At 39.9% G+C, this 23,680-nt stretch overlaps 1 protein-coding gene across 2 annotated transcripts in view; it reads right to left on the bottom strand.

Moving 5' to 3' along the window:
* Positions 1–23,680, bottom strand: part of MTOR (mechanistic target of rapamycin kinase) — a 65,538-nt gene that overhangs the window by 13,777 nt on the left and 28,081 nt on the right. For both annotated transcript variants that reach the window (XM_026862625.1, XM_026862626.1), the window contains 11 exons: positions 16,513–16,588; positions 14,429–14,568; positions 11,831–11,931; positions 11,045–11,160; positions 9,605–9,682; positions 9,108–9,215; positions 6,930–7,055; positions 6,158–6,289; positions 2,586–2,701; positions 1,171–1,288; positions 179–385 (listed from right to left, as the gene is read on the bottom strand). In XM_026862625.1, the coding sequence (XP_026718426.1) occupies positions 179–385; positions 1,171–1,288; positions 2,586–2,701; positions 6,158–6,289; positions 6,930–7,055; positions 9,108–9,215; positions 9,605–9,682; positions 11,045–11,160; positions 11,831–11,931; positions 14,429–14,568; positions 16,513–16,588 (1,318 nt within the window). The remainder of the gene's footprint in view (positions 1–178; positions 386–1,170; positions 1,289–2,585; positions 2,702–6,157; positions 6,290–6,929; positions 7,056–9,107; positions 9,216–9,604; positions 9,683–11,044; positions 11,161–11,830; positions 11,932–14,428; positions 14,569–16,512; positions 16,589–23,680) is intronic.

Raw genomic sequence — 23,680 nt, 5'->3', positions numbered from 1 at the left:
GGTTGTTTCCTCGGGACAATACCCATATATATATATATATATATATATATATATATATATATATAAAAACACACAGAGACAGCTTCCACAAGCCAGGTATGCATAATAGTTTGCTCCCCACTGTAACATTTTCCTGTGTCTAAGCAACAAGTACAACATCAGCAGAGAAGAAGGGTACCTCAGTGACTTTCTTCTGCACTGGAGATGGGATGGGGCTGTTCTCTGTGCTCTCGGCATCACTCTCACTATTGCTGCCCTCTGTGTTAGCACTGGTGATGCTGGCTCCGCTGGCATGACGTAGTTTCTTCTTCTCATCTCTGGCCTGGTTTTGATGTTTGTAGTGAAGCACTGCTTCAAAGTTCATCACTGCCCAGGCATGCCAGGCCTGCCAGCAAGAGAGAACAAAAATCAGAAGGAAGATGAATCCTTTCTGCAACTTGTACTTTCTAATTATTATAGATGGTAATCCAACCTTTCTGAGTCTGTAGACAACAGTAGTAAGTAATACCCTGCAGACAACACAATGTTTTGCTTCCTCTAATCACTTGTAGTTTTAACTGCCTTATTATCTTAAACATCATCATGGTGAGTTCTTGGCCAGGAGCTCCCTGTTGGATATTAAGGCAAAGGAGCTCTGGAGCAAAAATTAAAGTCAGATTCCATTCACATACACCTTTATTTTTCAAAGCTTAAAATGAAGATTAATGTGCTAGGACTAAGAGAGGTACAATGGGAAGAAATACAGGAGATGGCTGCACCAGAGAAGATCTAGCACCAAATATTAATTGAAATTTCAAACCCTGAAAGCAAAGGCTCTTTGGAGAATTGTCAACAAGGCTCCTTTCCTAGTTCAAGTATGCTGAATGAGAACAAGTTAAATTTTTCTCCATTTAGATTATCCTTTCTCCTTTACTGTTAACTGACAGGAGAGAAAGCCCCAAAAGCAAGAATAGAAGCTGAACTGTGGCCTAGTTTTACCAGGCAGATAAAGATTCTAAACAAGAATCTCATGGTTGTCTTGGGTTGCTTTCTCTGGTTTTAGTTCTACGCACAGTAACAATGCAGATAGTTATAGATCTTCCTATGAACACATTTCTTTCCTGAAGCATGGGATGTGGTCAGATTTACTGATCTCTCTGCAACGGTTCCTGGAACCTTTTCTCTACTGACCTTGTACCAGTTGCGATCATGCTCTGTTGCAGCACTGTAGTATTGCAAGACTTTGGGGATGGTACTCTCATTGATGCCTTGCAGGTTCAGCTGCCACTCACCCAGTTTGAGGAAACACCTGGTTAAGCAAAGGGATTATTGACTCAGACCTATAATCAAAACGAAGCCTGCTGGATTAAGGGGCAGACTTCTTATCTTAAATTCAAAAGACTTTTCATGTAGCAAACCCACTCAGTCAGCCTCTTCTGCAGACTGGAAGCATACACTTAAGGTTCAAAACAGCTACATCCTGCTTGTAAGATAATGGCTCAGCTTTTAGAGGGAAAGGTGAGGGTCAAGCTGTGTTCCTCATTTATATCAGTTATAAAAAAAGTAGGAACTAGCTAACAGTAACGTCAAAAGACTTCATCAGTATTGATAAAATGCACGCAGCATATGTGCTGGCTAGCTACACTTACCACCATACGAACTACCCTTCTGGAGAGAATATTGCGACAGACAAACAGTGGAAACACAGAGCAACTGCTCTTCCCCCAAGCCAGAACCCCATTAAGTCATCCCCTCCCAGAGGAAAGGAAAAACAACATATTTTTACTGCAGCAGGGTGGGGCTGTGAAGGTTTGTGCAAAGCTTAGCACTTTGCTCCCTCATCAGGCTTTAAATACCACAGTTACACAGCTTTCCTTTCTACATTTTGAGTTCTCCAGAAAGCATTGTGCAAGAAAAATATTGTGCACAACTCATTACTAATTTGTGCACCATGGTAGTGACTCTGAAAAAAATAAGATGGTGTTATCAAATTCCCATTCTTATAAAAGCAAATTAAGTGCATATCTCCCTTTAAAAAAAGCCAACCTTCAATAGTAAACACTATGTAATTTCTTCTTTAAATTGGAAACAAGAGATCTGTTTTCCTCTATGGATCTGGAGGTGCCAGAGTTTATAAGATGTGTTTTTAATGCAACAATATTTTAAGAGACCACCACATGCTTGGCACCTATTGCCCAAAGCGCTGCTGCTGTATTAAAGGCACACGCTGCCAAGCACGGATGTGCCAGGCATGTGGGAAGTGTTTCCTTCCTATTGACTGGATCTCCTGAAAACCAAAGAAATAACCATGCTGAGAGCTCTGCTTTCTGCCAGCGAGCCAGAGTGCTGGAAAAATACAACCAGCTGCCAGTGACAAATACAAGCTTGTTTATGCTAATGTGTCACAAGAACATTTACTGAAAATTATATGATAGATAGGAATGGAATATCAAAAGGGTCTCCACAGTTAAGTGAGAAATCCTCTGTTCCTTTCAATCAAAGCATGGGCCTTGCCTGAAATACATCATCTACATGGACCCTGCAACCTCAGCAAAGACATCAGTGTCACTATATAGCTACAGGGTGTGCAAGGACCAGGGGCTGACCGTGCCATGAGCTTGTGGAGCTCCTGCTTGTGCTGCTGGTCCTCCGTTGCAATAGCGTGCTGCGCCTGCTGCTGCATGGTCTGCACGAAGTGCTGCATGTGCTGGAATGCATCAATCTGTAATTGGAAGATGGTTTCAGTAAGGACCACAGGGGTTAAATACAGCTTCATAAGAGAGGAAGACAATGTGGAAATAAACTTTCACTGAAAGCGAAAATATTTTGGTTTTTTTCAAAGCTTTTTAGCCATTTACATCCCTTCTCAAATCAGTTTATACTCTACATGTGTAGCACCAAATAAATGAAGAGGTTAGAGATTCCTGATGTCTCAGTAATCTGGCCACCGAATTGCTACACTGAGGAACAAATAAGTGCATCCTTCCAATGCTTCACATACCTTCATGTCATACATACAGCCAAAGCATGACTGACCAGAATATCCAACCATAATATAAGCTAACATTGTGCTTTGATGGGCAAGAACTCTGGCAAAGCAACAAGTCACCTGCACAAAAAGAAAACTTCAGCAGCAGAGAATGTCCTGTTACTGCTCATACACAGTGAGATTCTAGTAATGAGAGAGAGATGTTTCATTTGCAATTGAGCATACACATTGAAGACAGGCAATTCCAACAATCAAGCAAATGTTCATAGCTTACAAACTCTACCTGACCCGGTCACTACCATAATAGACAGGATCACAAATCCAGAGAAGCCTGTCTATAATATGCCATGGCCTGAAAAAAATAACAATTTGAGAAAGTAATGCCTGAAGGAAAACTTGCAGCTTCCTGATCTGACCTCCTAACCCCTTAGTTTTGGCTAGGCTTACAGTACACATCATGGGACATAAACTTTGAGTTGTTTCAGTAAATTAAAGTCTAGATTTCTCCTAAGGTTAAGAAGTACAAATGTACATTGCTCCTTTGCCAGCAGATTACATAAGGCAGTAGTGTTAAAGCAACTTGCACTATCAAATTCTGAGGGAAGATTCTTTTTGAAATTCCTTGGTAAGAATTATGGGGTAAGAAACCCCAAAATTAAAGATTTAAGAAAAGAAGTACACACACTTCACTGGAAACAATTAGAGTAAAGCTCTTGCAATCTGCAAGGTCATTTCAGGTCAGAAACTGCAGAATATGCTATTAAGAGTTCAATTTACTTCTGTTCCATTTACAGGGATGAGCTGCTTCAGAGCGAGACAAGAATCACCTGAGCAGAAATGCCTCATCTATCCCATTCAAATGTCAGCATGCACAAGTCAATCGTAAGGAAAAATGATATTAGCCCAGGGTGAAATAAAACCAAGTATCACACTATTAACATTAATGGGGGGCATTCCACAGCTTGTAACCCAGATACTTGGTTAGAAGGAGGCAGGGGGGGAAATAACAATCTTATAAATAGTTATGCTGTTATGCCAGACATTTGTCAAAACTAGGCAAAAAGATATTGCTGAAAAATTATGAGCCACTCTCATATCTAGACACACCCAACAATCTGCTCTTCAGTGTCCATTAATACTGCAAACTGATCATCATAAACTGACTGGCAGAGCACTTAAGACTGAAAGCTCTAAGTTTAACAATCGAATTCCTAAGTTTGTATGCAGTCTTGTTAAGGTATGTCTGGAGCATGCAGCTGCTGGCAAAGGTCCTTGTTAGAAGAAATGCAATAGGGTTTACTTATTCATCTGTTTATCTGTTGTTTAAGAAGAGATTGCTGTACAGCTCTGCAAGTGCTATGTGGCTGGTTTCCACATAGATGCTAGTTTTTTTCCTGCTTGATCTAGCAAGTGCCAAAACGGTGGTAAGGAAAACATTTTAGGTCAACCAGGCAACCCTGAACTCCTCAGCTATAGAAAAAGGCCATTTCCTATCATACCAGCCTACCTCAGTAGCTGATTACTTAGGATAGCAAATCAAGTGAACACACAGCTATAGAAAACTCTGGTCTACAGACATCACTAGGTATAGCTGTGTATAACTAAGTATTATTTAGCTGATGATAGTCACTCAAACAGGACATACGGATACACCCAACCGTGCGATGCTCCTGGTACCAGGAAAATTCTCTAAACTCTTTCAGTGTTTGGTATAAACAAACACTTAAGTCTCACTCCAGACTGCAAACTCTATCATACCCCAACAGCTTCTTCTGCCACAGAGCTGCACCTTTAACCATGAATTTCAAAAATAAGCATCTGTTTTCCGAGTGCCACAAAAGACTGAATCATTGAGTCAGCTCTTCCAGCAGAAGAGTGCTCAGAGAAAGAGCTGAGACTTGCATGCAGGTCTAGGATTAGTGCTGCCTTGGGTAAAGTACTTCTCCCTCAGCACTGTAAACACCCAGTTTTAAACAGAAGTCTCTAGGCACAGAGCTTATGTACTGTATTTAAATAAGAAAGCATTCAATGAGCAAGAGGAGGTGATTCTAAGCACATCTGTTCCTCCTTCTCATCTTTGCTGGTTTTCTAATCTTTTCATGTCTTCACAGGCTCCACATATTCTTGCATCAGTTTATTTTAGATACATTCTCTTCCCCCATCCCCTTAATCTTTGTGCCTTCTTCCATTTTGCTTTCTACAACTGCACCAGTTTACTGCACCTTTTCTATTTCTTTATCACAGGTCAAACACAGAAAAGTTCACTTTCAAAGAGGCAGGTAGAGAAGACCCAAAGCTTGGATCATTTACTGAAGAAAGTAAGAAACTGTTACACGGTTTTACAAAGCAAACAGAACAGGGCCTCAGCAGCAGCTCCTTCTGGTTTTTAAATTCAAATAAAAAATAGTTAGGTCATGGCAATGTTCCCATAGCAATGGCTCTGCTCCAGTGCTGGCAATCCCAACGACAGGAAAAATAAAAAAGATGTGGCAGAATGAGAATAAATGGAGGCTTTAATGTATATTAAAAAAAAGATAAGTTATCCAGTCTGGAGCTTATTGGATTTGATTATGTAAATTCTCCCTGTGTTGCAATGTCAAAAACATTCACCCTAGGCTCTTTGGAGCCAAGTCATTCCCATGACAAAACCCTATGTACTTTTCAGCTGTCTTTCAGATAGAAATTCTCAATAATGTCCTTACTAAAAGTCAGTTCTGCTCAGCAACTAAGTACAAACTGTTCAGGATATTTTTCTAAAACTGGTAATAAAAAAGCATTACTCTTTCAGCATGTAACCCTCTCCAGGTACAGTGTGGAGACCTGGCAATCAGAACAGTGAGACAAAAAGCCAAGTACCAAGCCTACACAGTAAAATCCTGGTGAGGGCCGAAGAGCTACTATTGACCATTAATCTTGGCTGCATCCCTTATGTACCTGATAATGGTTTAGCAAAAATAATCTTTCCACGTAGGAAATCAAATTAGAGCCAGGCCTTCTCTGTCACTATGGAGTTTTAAAGGTAAATTTCAAAAGCTTATCTTCTGAATAACAATAAAGAAAGGGATTTTAGGTGAGCAAAAAGAAAATCTTCAGTCTTGACTTTGTACCGTGCGGATTACGAAGAGCTAACGTGCATGCCACCACACAAAACTTGAGCAATGAAACGTAGAGTACTATGCTCTTATGTACCTTACGGGCACTCTTCCACATGTGTTTCATGTACGCATAAGTCACTTGGGGATGTACTGTTGGCAGTGGGTGATCCAGCTGTCGAGACGGATCTACTCCCAAAAGCAGGACAAGTGTCTTATGGGCCAAAGCCTGGAGAAAGTTGCAAAGAGAACAAGCAGGTTAAAACAAGCTCATTCTTACCCCCATTTCATACTGGCTGCAGAATTGCCTGCTATGAAAAAACACCTCTGACCCTCCAGATAAAACACAGACATAGCAACCTTATTACCACTCCCTGGACTCCTAAGAAAACCACATAATAAACCACATGTCTTCATTGAAATGAGAACGTTAGATTCCCATTGCAGAAGCCAGCAGAGAGTGTGAAGTCTGTTTCAATTATTTTTGGTAATAAATCTTGTGGTGAAATGTTGAAATAAGATTGTAATGTTCAACAATAACAACATCACATTCTAGATTTGACAGAGTACTTTAGCAGAGAGAGTTACTATCAATAATTACTGTGTGGCACAAGAACTTTCAGGTATAGAATGTAACAAAAAACTGGCTCAGAGGCTCTCAGGTCCCACAAAAATAACCTTGGCTACAAGCATGAACTCTACACTGGTTACAATTTTAGCATTTCAACATTCTGACCAGTGTCCTCCTCAGGGGAGAGCCCATCCCACTTGGGCAATGAAGGTATTTGGAAATACTCAAGGTTGAAGCAGCATAACAAAGGCAATCATCTAAAAACCTGCTATAGAGGGCAGAGCAGGATAATGCTCACCAGTCTCCCACTCTTGCCACACAAGCTGGCATACTTGAGCCAAGTTCTCATGTCCTCATGAGGATTCACTACAAGAGATCGGACCATCAATATTCTTTGCCAGTCTTCCACAATTCGTTGACAGCCCTGAGAGAAAAAGGAAAAGAGAACTCATTAGTCTTTTATCTCCAATCTACTCCACAGAGCTTAAATTCAGAATCTGAAGAGTCTTTTCCCAAGATGGAGAGACTTCAGTACCCATAATTCACAGCAGGTCTACATTATAAACTAGCTGGCTATTTAATACTGCAATGTGTGAAGAAGTTCAAGTCCTTGACTCTTATTCTCTGCAGCCAGCTCAGTGTTTGCAGTCTAATGATACTCCTCTGAGGAAAAAGGAGAAAAAGGTACTAAAGCAGAAATGCGTCCAAAAATTAGGAAAACTCTGTGCAATTCCAAAATGAGTAGGAGTTTTATAACCCTCCTCAACCTAGTTTTAAAACCTATTTTTGGTTTAAAACAGTGACAAATCTCAATATGGAGATGATACAAAACCAAATGGTTGCAAAGATATTTTTGTTATTGCCCTTTTTCTTCTCCTTGCATGTATTGCTTTTAGAGGCTGGCATGACTGAACTGATATTCTGCCAGAAACTGCAGCTTCAACTGCTATGCTGCTTGTGCAAGCATTGTCTGGTTCTTGTCTGTCTGAAAGAAGAGGCAAAACATCGTCAGTCAGAGCAGAATGAATCTGTATTTCAGAAGTTCAAGGATGCTACAGAGAAATAGAACTGTGGAAGGGACAGTAACAAGCAAATACATGGTGCTTATTGTAGTGGCCAGATACTTCAGGGTAACAGTGATGCTCTGAAGTTTGTATTGACCCAGAGACAACTTAGACTTAGTTTTGTGGTAAAAAGAATTTTCACTGGCAGCAAGCACCTTAGCATCAAAGCATCTATTTCTTTCCGTCTTCCCCCAAAATTGAGGGCTGGGAAGTTAGACAATTGTTCCCTAACAGTCAAATAAACCTCATAAAACAGGCATTTAAAAATTATTAAAAAGCAGCTATAAAATGTGCAAGAACTGCTTGTACTGCTTTCAGGACTAAAAACAGCTGTATTCAGACATTACACTTCCCGTCACTCTCAGTTTCTCCACCCCAGTGGAATGGTCCTGAGCTTTTCCAGACAGGAATGCAGATGAGAGACTAAAATCTTTGTCACAGTTTCCCAAACAGCTAAAAAATATGCAGCAGCAGAGGCAAATATACCAGCCACAGTGAAGAACTCTGCATAGGGAGAAATTCTTCCTCTAGGCAGTGTATCAAAATTCGGTATAATGAAAGCATTTTACCCTAATTACACTTTTTTTTTTCCCCTTGTGGGAATAACCTCTTTAAACGGTATTCCTGTATGTACTACTTCATCCGATGATGTTCACTTTCACTGTAGGGATGCCTCTTGTAAGGAAATATTTGGCCAATTTAAATCTTCAAAGGTGCTTTGGATTTTAGTTGTTTAGAGTCAGAAAGGCAGGAGCTTCTCTTTAAATATACGAAAAGCAGCATTGCTAAAGGTCGCTTAAGACGAGGCTCATCACAGAATCATTTAGGTTGGAAAAGACATTTAAGATCATTGAGTCCAACCATAAACCTAAGACCACCAAGTCCACCACTAAGCCATGTCTCTAATCACCACCAATCAGAAATGTTCTTGTAAGACGTCAAAAAGGAAGAGGACAATTTTTTACAAGTATGTGAATTCTCTGTCCAGTTTTCCAGCACCATGAGAGAATTCACTTCTTAAAATGCAGCCAGCCAGGTAAGAAGTTCAAACTAGCCTTATCCAAACAAGTATTTCCAGGTGCGATCCAACACTGAAATAAGTAGCCTTAGAAATGCTGCTAGTATCTCCAGTCTGTACACACCTATTTCAAGGCTTGAATCACGCTACTCAAGATTCACATCAGTAGACACTTTGAGAACATTAAGCAAAAAAAAATAACCCAAGAAAAAAAACAGTTGAAACAACCAGAACAAACTCAAAGGAGACAGAAAGCATGCAGCCATGTAAGCAAATATGCTATTGGGATAGAAAGAGAAATGGAAAGATTCGCTGAGCCATTACACTGACTCGAAAGGAAACTGTTCATGCCAGCACATCAGCATCTGTGTCCTTGATCTTTACATAGATGTACCTGCAGTCTTTCCCACCAGATCTGGCGGATGATCTCACGGCGTTCTGGTACAAGTTTATACTGGATAACCTCTTCCAGCTCTGACAGCATCTGGCAGGATACCATAGCCTGAAGGAAACAATCACATTCCATCCCAATCACTACAGAACAAATCTATAATTAAGGAACAGTATTTTGGCATCAAAATCTTAAGTACACATGCTGCCCAGCAGGTAAAGGACTTACTGCTATATACTGGTATCTAAGATGATCTGCTGATTCAAACTTCCTAAATGTCAGCTCTTATTTCTTTTGAGGCAGGGGGACCTCACCTCACACTAATTTGTCCCAAAGCTGCTCCTACAAAGTTTTATTTCTTATCAGACAAGAGCCATTTAGCTTGTGGACCTGCACAGGTCTTAAGTTTGATACAAGTGCTACTCAGATATTTTATGCAACTTTTAGAGACTGTCTGAAGCTGCAATGAGGAGAACGAAGGCTGAGTGTTAGACACTTACCCCATAGGCTCGACTGTAGCTCTCTCCTGCCATGGCAGTCAGCTCAGCATCTAGCAGATCTCTGGCTTTGTCAATGCACTGAAACAGAACAAGATATTGGGGCAACGGTAGTATGTTTTACCTGGAGTCAACTGTCAGAACTGCTATTCATCTGTTCCATCCCATGAACAAAGCTGGCATTGCTCCCATTCTCCAACAAGAACCAGGAAACGATGTTATCAATAGAAAGAATTGACAAGAAAACAGTGTCCAGGGTCAGGTAGAGGAGTAGTCAAGGGGCCCTCATTTAATCACCTGCACAGTCTGAAGTCTGTCTTTCTACTAAATCAAAGTTTGCAGTATTTCTAATCCTACCATCATTGCAGAGATTATCACTAATAATATTTATAGAGGAAAAGAGAAGTTTAAATTTTAGTGCAAGAGAGCCTGTTACAAAAAAGCCTCAAGAAATGTCTCTTGATAATATGCAATGAGAGAAAATAGCTTTCACTGTTTTACATAACCCAATGGGTTTTTATGAATTTTACAGGACAGCAAATTCCATTTCTCTTCCTCCAACTAAGACATGCTCTTCAAGCATGAAATAAATCCTGCTCTGGTTCCAGTCATTATATAATCTCTCTTCTATAGTTTTTCCTGTTCAAAATGTTAAAGGTTAATCACAAACTATACTCCTTTGAATGCCTGGCTAATTTTACTGTGCACATCACCCCAAAAAAATCTATGTACGGGTTTTGACAAAGCAGACAGAATTACTCCATTATCTAAGCTGGCAAGGCCGCACAGAATTCTGAGAAGTGGTACTTGAGCTTCCTTGGAAAGTAAACAACATGCTTCACATCCACAGAGGGGAAAAAGTCAATCTGCAAATCTCCTCTGTGACAAACAAGCACACCAATATGGCTTTGTTTAATAGGCTCATTCCTTGCCTTGATTTCTCATCTCAATTTAAGATTTACTGCTGCTACTAGAAAACTTGAGAGAAAAAGTTCTGGTACATGATATATATGAGCACTTCACTGCAAAACCTGCACAGTCAGAGGTGCACAGAACACCCATGAAGAATCTTGTGTGTGTGTGTCAAGCCATGAATGCCTTTTATCAAGCACTGCCTTGTAAAATGGAATCTCTGCTGAGATAATCTTTGTGCACTGTCTGTCTAGAAAACAGACATAAAAGTAAAGAAGCCTAAGAACGACTAAGGCATTCCTACACTATACAGCACTGGACCACTACTATCTGTACATACATTCACTGCTGTGTTTCTGAAAATACAAGATAAGTTCAGACACCAAGGTCTAATACATCAATCGAAAAAAGGTTATTGGGCAATTCATAAGTTATAGGCAACTGCTTTAAAACAGCATGTCTTTCCTTGCAGCAATATAGGCTATCTCATCTTAAACTAGGTTTTGGGAAGCCAGCAAGGAAGATAATTACCTGCTGAGCCAGTGAAAAAAGGTCCTGATGAAGAGCCAGTACAGCCCTGTAGAAAGCACCATCATGGGTGTCCCTGGGGATCATGCAGGTGTACTCTTCCATGCTGTCCCACTGCCCTGCAGAGACACAGACATCTCAGTAACACAACAGCCCTCGCTGCAAGTTAAGAACAGAACTGTGCTACAGTACTTGGACATCAGCAATTAGGCCCAAATACTGTGTGGCACTTGTACACTGAGGTCAGCTCTCCAACAGCTTGTCTTTGGCAGGGACAGTCTGTGTTATATACAGAAACTGCATGTATACGTATGCATAAACTGTATATATCATACATAGTTATAAACAAGAAAACACACAGGCATTTTTCTTCTAGACAAATTGTTATCCTCATGGAAAAGGTCTTTGTATTCCTTGTGATGAAAAAGTTGAAGTGCTGACATTTTCAAGAACATTTGAATGAATTAGTGTCCAAAACCAAAAGATTAATTTTTCTCAGCAAAGGCTGACAGACAGCAAGTGATTTAAAAGCTTCTCTAGTAAATATCTGGCTATCAGTATAATGGATATTTGGACCATTTATAGATTTATTTCACTTTAGATTGTCTACTCAGCAGACACAAGATATTGAATTTCTCAACAGATAGTTCTAGTTTGTAAATAAGGTCTGCCACAACTCTAAATTCTATTAATCTGATTTCAAGTCTGAGCTATGTGAAACGTAAAGTTAAAACTCTCTGGGCTTCCACGCTGTGGGCTGTCATATACTACTGCACAAGAATACATTACCTAGACCCCAGGCAGCAGCAGCAGCCATCCTAGCCATCTTCGCTTGAGTTTCATCATTGACCTGTGTCCACTTTTCACAGCACTGCTGGTGGAGCTGCCCCCTAAGAAAAAACACAATCTCTGATCAGCAAAAAACCTTCTCTAAGAATTCTGCCTTGTTAAAAAACTGCTTCCCACAGATAAGATGACAACCAGTCCCATCCTTCTTCCTATGCTATGCAGAGTAGAGAATAAGATTCTTCTCCGGCCAACTCAGATGTGCTAGTCTGACAACAAATATCCTGTCGTCAGAAAATAATTGAAAGGCACACTATGCTTTGAAAACACAAATCCAGGCAAAAGTTTGCATTTGTTCCTCAGGAGTTCCTAATGCCTACTTTAAGAATTGTACTGTCAGTTTACAAATACAGGAAAAATAAACATTCCTGAGAAGAAAAACCAACAAACCACCAACAAACAAGGGATGCTTAAAATTCTTCGCAGGTGTCAGTGCCAGAGACATATGATCTGAATAGCTTGTGCATGGCTCCTGCTATCAAATGTTTTGGATAAACACATCATCAAGTTTGAAGACAGAGACTAGAGAATCAATGCTGCTGTAACCTAGGATGAAGACTTGTTATGGCAAGATCTCAGAAGGGATCTGAATCCTTCGTCGCCAGCGGAGAGGAAGCATCAGAATTTTTCATATTATTTCTTTTAAATCAACTGTGAATGCTCCACTAATCAAACCAATTATTGTGGGTGTTGCAGTTCCAGAATTTCTCGGGCTGGATACTCTGTAGCAGTGGAATAGCTGCCAACTGTGGGGGAGGCCAACTCGCCTTCTCTACTGGCATCCTCTTCCCTCACAAAAGGAAGGGGAGTTAGTCAAACAGAACCGATGGGCTGCCACAGGCAAGACAGTCATTCTGACAGCTTAATGGTCCAGGATAAAAAAAAACAAAAACAAAAACAAAAACCACACACCTCAAAACAAATGGAAAACCAAGACAAATCTAGCAACAGCAGTAAATCGGGACCTCATAGATGCCAATAAAGTAGTATGGCTCTTGCAGATATAATTACATCAGGACACAAATGGCTAAGAATATTTTGGCTTTCAAAACGTCACTGCACAGAGTACTGAGATAATGGTGCTGCATAATATCAGTTCTAGATTAACTGTCATGTTCTACCAAGCAGATTCCAGCAGCACAAATAGTCAAGTTGAACACTCCTGAAGAATATCAGCACCAAACCATGGGATCCTCAGTCTCAGCATGTCTCTATAGACAGTTGCAAGGTAGCAGACAGCACTTTGCAAAGGCACATCTCAATTTGGAAAAACATGTCAGAGGCACCACAGCAGGCACACAGATCTTTGTGAGATTACTCCTATCACTGCAGACTCTCAATAGATGCACAATATCTAGCTCCAACAGAAGAAAAGCATCCTTTTGTAATATATTTGTCACTGATATGTGAAGAAGATGGTTCAGAGAGGACGCTTTACACAAATACATGTCCTGCAGGAGGGAGGGAGAAATCTATTTTTCCTACTGAAAAAAGCTACGCCCAGTATGCCTCACCCTCATCTAGAAACAAAAAGGGCAGAAAAATGCTGTCAGAATTAGGTTTCTCAAACAGCTCTGTTTCTCTAACAGTAAAATGACTTTAGTGAAGAGGAATCTCCTTACTCTGTGCCATCCCATGGGTTCACGTCAGGACCCATCAGGAGAGAGCTCTAGTGACATGAAAAGTTCAGTAGAAAGGCGGAACCTGGACCAAATCACATATGCCCCTGGGTAGAACTGCATGCTACAGTGCACAGGATGCCTTCTCCAATTATCTTCTTTGAATTGAAGTGAACAGAGAGAAAAAGAGAAGCCCCCAGTTAACTAGCAAGTTTTAAGTCCCTACTAGCTCACCCTCTCACAAAAACTGACTCTAATCAGTTACATGTTCACAACACATATTTAACACAGAATTTGAAATACCGAATGTCCATGAAGACAATGCTTAATGAATGCTGAAAAAAGAGTAATAATTAAGAAGTCAGCCATCTACAAGATGGACAAAAGGGTTTTAAAGTGGGAGCAATTTATTTGGCATAATCTTACATCCAGGTGACTACTGGGAAGCAGACAATTTCACCTGTGCAAAAGACCATACATTCTGTATAGGCATAGGTCTGACCATGAATAAATGCAGAAATCTCTCATGTTTTAATCAGAGTTTAAAAAAGAAGGCCACAAGCTCCTTTTATGACTGTTTTTGACAAGTGCTGCTCAGTTAATGTTTCCAGAGAGGTCCCCTCCATTTACAATTTCCTCGTGTTAAAAATGGATTGATCTGATCATAAGACTGCAGATTCTCTTTCAGAGAGACCTTAACTTATTAGATGGCCCGTCCCAAGAGCCTTAGAAATGTTATTACCAATTCTGACTTCAATGAACAAAGTGAGAAGTCACTGGAAATACTCAAGCTATTAAGCAAGCAGGAGTAAATAGGAACTCATGCAAAAAAAATTTCACCTGGATGACAGCATCCAGAGAAGAGTTAGGCACCATTTTTAAAGGCACCATTTTCCTCAGTCCTCAGGTATTCCCCTCTTACCATTCACCAAGTGCTTCCAAGCACCGCATGCGCCCTAGCATCAGCTCAGGATCATCTTTGTTTGTGTCCATCTTTTTGTCATAGGCCACCAGAGCATCTTCCCACTCATGAAGCTTTTCATACCAGGTAGCTTGAATTTCCTACAGGGGGGAAAAAAAAAAATAAAAAAAAATCAGAATAAACAGTGGGATTAACATTCCCCATTCTATATTAACTACCACAGCTTCTCCTGGAAAAAAATCTGTGTCTGTGGTGTTCACTTAGCCCTTTTTTCATTCTAATTATCCTCATGGACTTCTACAATACAGAGAAAAGCCTTGAGCTAGTGCAAAAAACCAGGAATCCTGAGTATTGCTTCACCTGCACAGAAACGAATTCAGGTTTACCAGAGGTACCAGTCAACCATCATCCCCCTATTCAGTGACATTAAAATACTAGCTCAGTAGCTGGTGCTTTTCTTTTTGGAGAGGGGGAGTGAGTGGAATAGGAAAAAGGTTAAACCTATAAAATATTCACTTCCCATTATTGCACATGCTTGCATTTAAACAAGAACAGTCCCATGTTCAGGAACGGAGTGACTAACTGGAAAAAAAAACTAAAACAAACAGTACACTATATGTCTGGCTATTGCTAGGCCATTTTTTAATACAGCAGGTAGTATGATGTTGGGGTCTAATCACAGCCCTCACAAGTAAAGGCTGTGGTTTGTAACAAAGACTTTAAAAGTAAGCCAAGCAATGATCCTTATCAGCTGCACAAACTTTTCTTCAGCCTTTGTTTCAAGATTTTGTTTCTAATTTTCAAGAAATAAAATGACTTAATATTTTTTCCATACGTATCTCTGCCAATGTTTTTCTGCTCAGTCCTTGGCAGCTCATGTCTTGACACAGGCTGCAGAATAGATTTTTTTCCCAGCCCTGTGGGCAGGGTCAGTATAAACCATGTTCTGCATGCCAGGTCTTCCACTTTTATATACACCAGCCTTTTAACTTCTCAGCTCAGTCATAACATTTCAAGTAAGTTCCTGAAAGTAGACCTCACAGCTCCTCTTCATCTCTTTTCACTGCCTATTCTGGCAAACTCTGTGTTTTGAGCTACATCTACTGCTAGAACTACATTGCTGCTAAAGAGTGAGGTCAGAATCAGGTAACAGAGCTCTGCTCTATCCACCCAAAGAACCATAAGACCCTGCAAAGATGTTCTGAAGTCCTTCTCCCAGAAAAGACTTTTTTTCCAGCCTAGGTCAAAACCACACATAATCCTGCACCAATAGAATTCCACCATTCTGCGCTTATATCTGTTCTCACTTTCTAGTGGTTCCTAATGAAAGAGGTGAATCTAATGTGCTGCTGGGGCTGCCTTCCTTTTCCCAATGACCCCAAGGCACTGCAGGAATTATCATTGCAAAAATCATCTTTTTAATAGAGTAGACTTGGCAGCAGAGCATAGATGCTTTAGTTCCTGAACACAAATTAAATGCGTATAAAAAAGAAAAGAGGAAAAAAGGTAAGTCGTGCAGAGAAAGACCCAGAACAAATGCAGAACGGGATTATTTTATTTCTATGAGCAGTCAAAATTGTAAGGGACTAGCTAATTTGCTGTTCTAAATAATATCTGTGAACTCTCCAGCAAATTCATGTGCCTCCTGGATGAGTGAGGCTAGAGGCACAACTTCCATTAAATCCTTACCTGGAAGGTGTTGATGCAGTTTCTCAAAAACCCTCAAGCATTTAAAGCTTAGAACAGGAACTTACTCCCTCCCTTCCTGTCTTCTAAATAAAATGACTTATTTTGTAAAGTTCCTAGCTCCACACAGCTGCATTTAGTGTCAACAATAGCTGCTAAAGTCTCCTCCAAGTCAGGTTCTTGCAGCCTTCCCCAGCTATCCTACCTGTATGCAGTGCATCCCCACAGGCAGCAAGGCACCTTCAGTATGAACAAGGCAGTATTATGGGCAGGGATCAAACTTCAATATGGTTGAAAAAAACACACCACCACCTTACACCACACACAAAGACATTAAAAAAACCTCTGAGAAACGTGAAAACATAAGACATGAAGAAGAGTTATCCAGCAGGACTCACCAGCTCCCCAAAGTGCTTCATGGCATATTCCAGTACTCCAGCAGCTGCTTCTGGCTGTTGCAGTTTATTGTTAATACTAAAAAGGTAGGAAGAGAAAGACCATTTAACACAGTTGGCAATTATTAGGGGGTGGTATGAGCTTCTGTTTGATAATACCAAGCTCTATCATTTAGAAATACCCATGGAACACCCTCCTTTTTCTTTAAATCTTTCAAGTGAATGATTAGACTACATAAGACACTCAGTGATTACATATTTGCAAAACAATAGGTGCACACATATTCTCTGCACATATTCTCAAGACTTGTTACATGAAATGGTGTTCTATATGATTATCAATTCTAAATAGCAGTCTGCATAGGGAGAAGAACAGCTGCCCATAGTCTGAAAGCCATAATTTCTCAAACAGCTACACTTAAAGAGCTTTGCAGTTCTGAATCTTTCCCCTTTTTCTTAAACAGACCGCCCATTCCTTTAAAAATCAGAGTAGAGATTTTAACGATCCAGGAAGCAATCATTAGAACAGTTGACAAATGTCACCAGGAACGCACACTAAAAGCTTGCAACCAACCCTACTTTCAGTTTCATGTTTTATATAATGCCTCTGCACTGGTACTAACCAGCACTGGTGCTCTTCTTTCTCTGGTTTTCAGGAACGTGCCAGAAACTCCTGTGATCACAACCAGTCTTCACTCTGTACCAGTGAGGCACCCTGATTTGCAAGGGCAGCTGAACTTTGTGAAGCACAAGCAAATGGGCTACACGAGCCTGGTTCTCCAGTTCAGCAACACCATCTACAGCTGTTCTCTTAAATCATTTCTATTTCACATTGTTTTTCTGATCTTACTATCAGAAATAGCTCTGTCTGCACATTGGTGCTTGGTGATCAGTGCTTTTGCTAAACCCCAATGTTACAAGGAAATAAAGTTTTTATAATGCTCCTGTTATTTTATAAAGCTTATTTACAGTCTCTTGCTCATTGCTCTCCTCTTTCTCTAGTGGTTCTGGAGAACAAGAAGTGCACGTTGTTCAAAACAACATCACAACACACACTACAGTCCAATATTAATACTAGTTAACATGTGGAATGGAAACAGCATAACCTAACAAAACAAGACATGTCAACTGAGAGCAATGCAAAGAGACTTTCAATGGTCTTTGAATATACTGCCACAGATAGAGGCAGCTTTCAGAAACGTCCCTTCTTGTCTGCTCTCATCAGAATGATTGTGTATTTTTCCCCTCCATGAGAGACCTGTTGATCAGTAAGAGACAAGGAAATCTGTAGTATTAAAGGTAGTACTCTAAACAGCCAAAGAGGGAAAATTTTCAAATGGGTGCTGTATTTCTTCTGTCTGCAGAAGATCCCTTTCCTGACAACTAAAGAACCAAACTCCTAGACACACTCTGCATATCTGGGAAGGTGAAATAAAATACTCTTGGAAACAGGACCTCAGAATGGCTTGAGCTCAAATCAGATTTAGTCAGGCTACAAATGCACCATAATCACAGTTCAAGACAGGCACCCAAAAACGGGAAGCACTTGAAATACATGCATGCCTTTTTTTTTTTTTTAGCAAGATAGTCAAAGAACATACTAATTCCATGCTTCCCAAGGGAAAGCTATGCAGCAGTGCCTCATAAAAGTGATAAATGGCTGTCACATCTCATATCCCAACGATTTAGAGCCACTGGCAGAAACATCACTTCCAGCATGTCAGACAGTTAATTACTTCCAACTTATCTTTCTTGTCAATGCTTCCTGAGAAAATTGGCCATTATCTTTTATTCTTCAACAATTAACACTGCTCTTTTGCTGATGTTCCCTGGTGCACTCAATTACTCTTTTTTTTGTTTCGTATTTCTTGGCTGTCCAAAGTAGAATTAAATGTTTCAAAGCTGTCTATGGCTAGATTTAAGCAAAGGGAGGGGAAAGAAGGGAAGAGGAAGGAGAACAACTTTGATTTAAAAGAATATGCAGTAGATATAATGCTGCCTTGTCATTATTAATCATAAATTACTCTCTTGTAACAAATGATCTAGCCCACACAGTGAGTAAAGATAGGTAATTTTGTGGACTAGGATAAGGCGCTGACTGGGAAATCTCCTGTCAATTATTTCATGTTTTGACATATCACGTTGAAGTAGCATATACACAAAATGGGGGGAGAGGGGAGCAACAGCACTCGCTGCTTTGGCAGAAATAGAGCTAAACAGAGAAATACAACTGTCAGTTGTACAAAAATCCCTCCAAAGCAAGACTCATGCATCAAAGTGGGCTTTATTAATATGGCTGAACATTCACTGATGTATTTCTTCAGAGGAATAAGATCTTAGTAATCACTGCATCATTTTGCTATTCAGTTTTACAGACCAAGGGAAACACAGCTGTTTGTGGATTAAGTTCTGATCTTGTGTTTTGGAGGTTTTTTGTTTGTTCTGAAAGACCTCAGATTTCTGCTTTTTCTCATCTGCTGGATGCAGCGTGCTCTGAGTGTTGGAAGTATAGTTCCCAAAAATCACTACTACCACAGCTGACTGGAATGTATTTTCAACAGACCCACAACTCTCTGCATACAAATTCTCCGAGAGCGGGCCTGAAGATTGTACTTCTCTGGTAAAAACATTTCCACATGGACTCCTGTTAACACATTCAATACACATATTTAGAACTCATGGCATTCTGTGCTTCCCTACCCTTTCACCTTCCTCCCGTTAAGGCATTGCCTCTCTCCCTGCAGAGCTGAAGAGGTCTGTGCTCAGGCAGAATAATCATCTTAAATTTTATAACGCTCTTAAAGCACTATGTAGCTGTTTTCTAGTTATTGTGCTGGAACCTGGACAGAATGAACAACACTACCGAAAAGCATCCAGGCACACAGACAAGGCCCTGAAGGACTAATATTCCAGCCAGGCAGAGTTGCCAGGGGGTTTTAGTCACAGTGTTGCTGCTGGAAATCACAGCAGTTTACCGGATTAGAATCAGGGGGATAGATTTCTCCTTGTATTTGGAAAAAGATAAACTACAAAATCTTTCTTGATTAAAGGAGAGGTGGGTAAACATTTCTCAAGATAGAAACAACACTGTTGGCTAACTCAGTAGACTGTAACTTAAGTCTTTGTTTACTGGGTTGTGTCCTTCCTGTTGTTCCCAATTCAGGATACTATGAAGTTTAATATTAAGGTGAAGATCCACATCCACTGAAAGTAGAACATATTCATCTGTTCATTGTTTTGTTTAGAAGCTAGAAAAACGCCACCACTACCACCTACTTTACTTGAAGGCTCAGAAACGGGTCATAAAAGATGACTATCTCCTTACTTGGAAGTTTTTAGGTATAAGTTTGGTAGGTCATAGGTTACATATATCATCTTTCAGGAAAGGCCTAAGTATTCAGCTATTATGCTGGACTGGCAGTCTTCCAATATTAATGCTCTAGTAAAACATTTCAAAATTATATTTTTTCAAATGCCACATGTACATAAAATCTTCTGAAACTATTTCAAGACAGAGCTGTCCTCACGTTTGCAGGTAGACTATAAAAACGGGAGTCCACAGAAATAACGAGATTGCCTAAGTCATATCAACAAGATTTTGATATAGTTTGAACTAATGTATTAATTTCACTGTTTAATACCCACCATTTTATTTCACGTTTTATGCAATAAACAAAGTGATTAGAAGAAACAACAAAGCAACATTACCATCCTTGTATTTTCCTTCAGAATGAGGATTACTTAGTTGTAAAACTGATTTTCATCAATGAAGTTTTGTATGAGTTTGGCTCACCTGGACTCACTTCATAATTACATAATGCAGCACAGTAGAATTAAAATTGATGTCAATCACAATAAGAAAAGCATTAATTCCAATATTCCAAGTGCACAATCTTCAGCAGCTGTAAGGGGCAGGTGGATAAGGAAACGAGACTGGCACAGAAAGCTTTGTGAAAAGTTAAAATCAAGATTATAGATAATGTCCCCCCCTGTTTATCAATATCTATACTGTAGTCAGGATAACATACAATCCTCCTGCCCAACCCCAACCTATTTGTAGCACTTGATCATGACAAGTGGGATATTAAACTGTGACAAGGCACCTAATGAAAAAAATTCGTAGGGATGGAATGACAGTAATTGAACAAAGTGACTACCCTTGGCAAACTACCTGATATAAAAATCACGGTCAAAAATCTTAAATCTTTGAATTTTATTAGTAGTGAAAGGTTAAATGTGCAAAGGACTAAAATGGAGCATGCTAAGCTAGAATCAGAAAAAAGAACACTATTTAAGAGAAATATACTCCTATAGTTTGTATATTATAACGGCTATTTAAACAGAAATCAGACATGGACTGGAAATGAAAGACAACTTTACTGTCTTCAGCAGGAAGAGTGCTCAAGTGATGGACTTTTCTCTTCCACAAACCCCAGGCATAGATGTCTAACGTTTACCAGAAATATTCTCGTTTATACAGTCCTGGGAGCTTTTCAGTCTTCCATTTTCTTTGAGAGTGTCTCAATATTCTCTGTCACTCAAAAGATATTAAATCTCCAAGAAGTCAGAAGTAAAAGACTAGATCCTTACCTACCTTTCCATAAAAATGAAACTTTCTTTTAACAGAGCCTTTTCAGGAGATCCCAATCCTATCTGTGAGGGCACACACACATTCCCTATTGCCTGAAAACATCTCAAAATTTGGTAAAGAAACCTTGTTTTTGCAATAAAGCAGCTTGTGTATGAAGTCTAGTCAAGAAGCCAAACTTTTTTTTTTTTTAGTCTCCCCCAGTTTGTTTAAAAAGTTCCTCTATGCCACAGATTCTACCAACCTAAGTCAAGCTTGTTTTTCCTTCTGAAGAAGTGCTAAGAGCTTGCTTCTGGGATTAGAAGTGGAAGGCACTGCTCCTCTGTGGATACTCTGGGGAACAGATAATCCTCTGGCACCAGGAACTGGCTGTGTTGGCCCATTTCCCCAGTTCTACAGTTTATTTGTTTTCAGGCATCTGAGTCCTTGATTCAGTAAACCTCAGAAAACTATTAATTGTCCCCAGAACAACTCCAAAGGCCAATGCATTTCCATCATGCCACTAAAAATTATTCCCATGCTGGGAATAAGTATGTTTGAGAAACCAATACCAGCAAAGAGCTGTTTTCAATAAACAGCTGTGATGACTGACAGCTTACAGGCCAGGGCAGCAGCCCCTTCAGCCTTTCACAGCAAGGGTGCACCACCTTGCTCGCAGGCATTAAAACTGGACAAATTTCCAATCTTGATATAAATGCTTGCAAATAAACATTCATGTGATCTGAAAGGAAAAGCAGTAAAAACTGTTAAGCAGAGAAGAAAAAAATTGACAAGGAAGATGATAGCAGAAAAAGGTGAAACAGCCAGAGTCTTTGTGTATTGGTTATGCAAAGAAGTGATACATTAAATAAAAAAGAAATCACAAATAATTGTAGGAAGTATCAGTGTTTTGTTTCTCATCAGGCCCTCTCATTTGTTCTACCTGTACCTACATAACTTCAGAGATTTAAAATAAGTATTTGCAGTAGACAATTTTGTCTTTACTAGGGATTTACTCATTACTGTAAAGCTATAGCAGAGTGAATGTTAGAACATTTATGAGCATCTCCAAAGCCAGAGGTGAAGAGTTTCACAGTTCCTGGGAGGGGAAAGCAGTATTTCACAGAGCTTCAACAAAGTATGGACTCCTGTGATCTGCCAGGAGAGCGCTGATGAGAGCCTTTGCCATCTCAGCAAGCACCAGGAATGCTAGATTCTGAGCATTTGCCGGATGCCTATTAAGGGTTTTGCAATGACAGGCTACCAAATAAATAGCCACAGGGCACTGAGCTTTTCTTCTTGTCTCAGCTTCACATACACCTGCCAGAACAGCTTCCCAGACAAGGCAGTCATTTAAACCCACCTCTGATTTAATCTGGCCCTCCAGCTACAAGAGATAGCTGGTTCTAATCAAGTAATACTAATATACTTGAATTTGGTAACATCAACCAACATTGTAAGCATAGGGTACATATTAACTGCAATCATGTTTAGACTCAATTCTCCCAACCATTTCAAACATACATTATTACCAAAGTCAAAAAGGATTTGCCTCATGCTCTTGACTTTAGATCTCATCCTTTTAGCTATCATGTAGCAGAATATTTTCACATACAAAATATAATGGAGGGAAACTAGGGGGATGGATTTCAGACCAAATGATACTCAATTTATCTATCAGTATTGGGGAAAGGAAAAAAAAAATAGCACTAGGACCCATTCAATAATCACAACTAGTTTCTCTCTAGCTATGCCCAAAACTATGCCTCTTTCCAAAAACGGAACAGGATCCTGAATTCAAGTTGTAAGTACACTAGTACATAACAGTGGAAGAGTTTCCTACAGACTGTCAACTTCTACAGCTGACCTAATCTGGCAATGACTAGCATCAGTAGCTATTGATGCTTAAGCGACTATACTCAGTTCTCCAAGCAACAGGGAAAGATTCATCTTTCAAATACTCATAAAGTAGTCAAATTCCATTAAAGTTAAGGTCTCTGCCAAGAGAGATCTGTCTGCCCAAATCTCTCTTAACGCTTCCTCAAAAGTAATGACAGATGGGAAGATTTGTGCTCTTTTCCATTCCTGCATAATATGTCTGTTGTCACCCCCTCAGAATAAAGTGAGAGAATAAAAAAGTATTATCTGTGTTTTAAAACAGGTAAAATCAAAATACACAAGAAAAAGATGGCTTGCATAAGGGTACACAAATCAGAGGCTGAACCCAAAATAAAACCCTGGCTGTCTCATTTCCAATTAAATACTCCAGTTTAGACAGGGGATTCGGAGGCCCTTCTGCACTGTTTTGTAACATCTGTGTGCAACAGAGTTTGGCTGAATCTCTGATCCTTCCAGAATTTGTATCAAGAGGAAATGTATGGACCTACAAGTGGCTCCCCTCTTCCACATCAGCCCCTCATCTGTGTGTGAAATTCAGACTGCACAAGACAGATGAGTTACGGTGAGTGAGAGCAGAATGGATCAGAGTCCTGTGTAACACAATGGGGGTGTCAGTAGAGTGGCTTTTTGGGGCAGAGAAGCCAGAGTGTGGACTGTCCTATTCTTTATTCCAACTTCAACAAAAACATGTTTCTCATCAGAGGA

This window comes from Athene cunicularia, assembly GCF_003259725.1.
Source record: "Athene cunicularia isolate RWA chromosome 21 unlocalized genomic scaffold, athCun1 chr21_part1, whole genome shotgun sequence".
In the NCBI taxonomy this organism is placed as follows: Eukaryota; Metazoa; Chordata; class Aves; order Strigiformes; family Strigidae; genus Athene; species Athene cunicularia.
The sequence above is the reverse complement of the archived record's forward strand: the minus strand, read 5'-3'. Positions and strand labels throughout refer to the sequence as shown.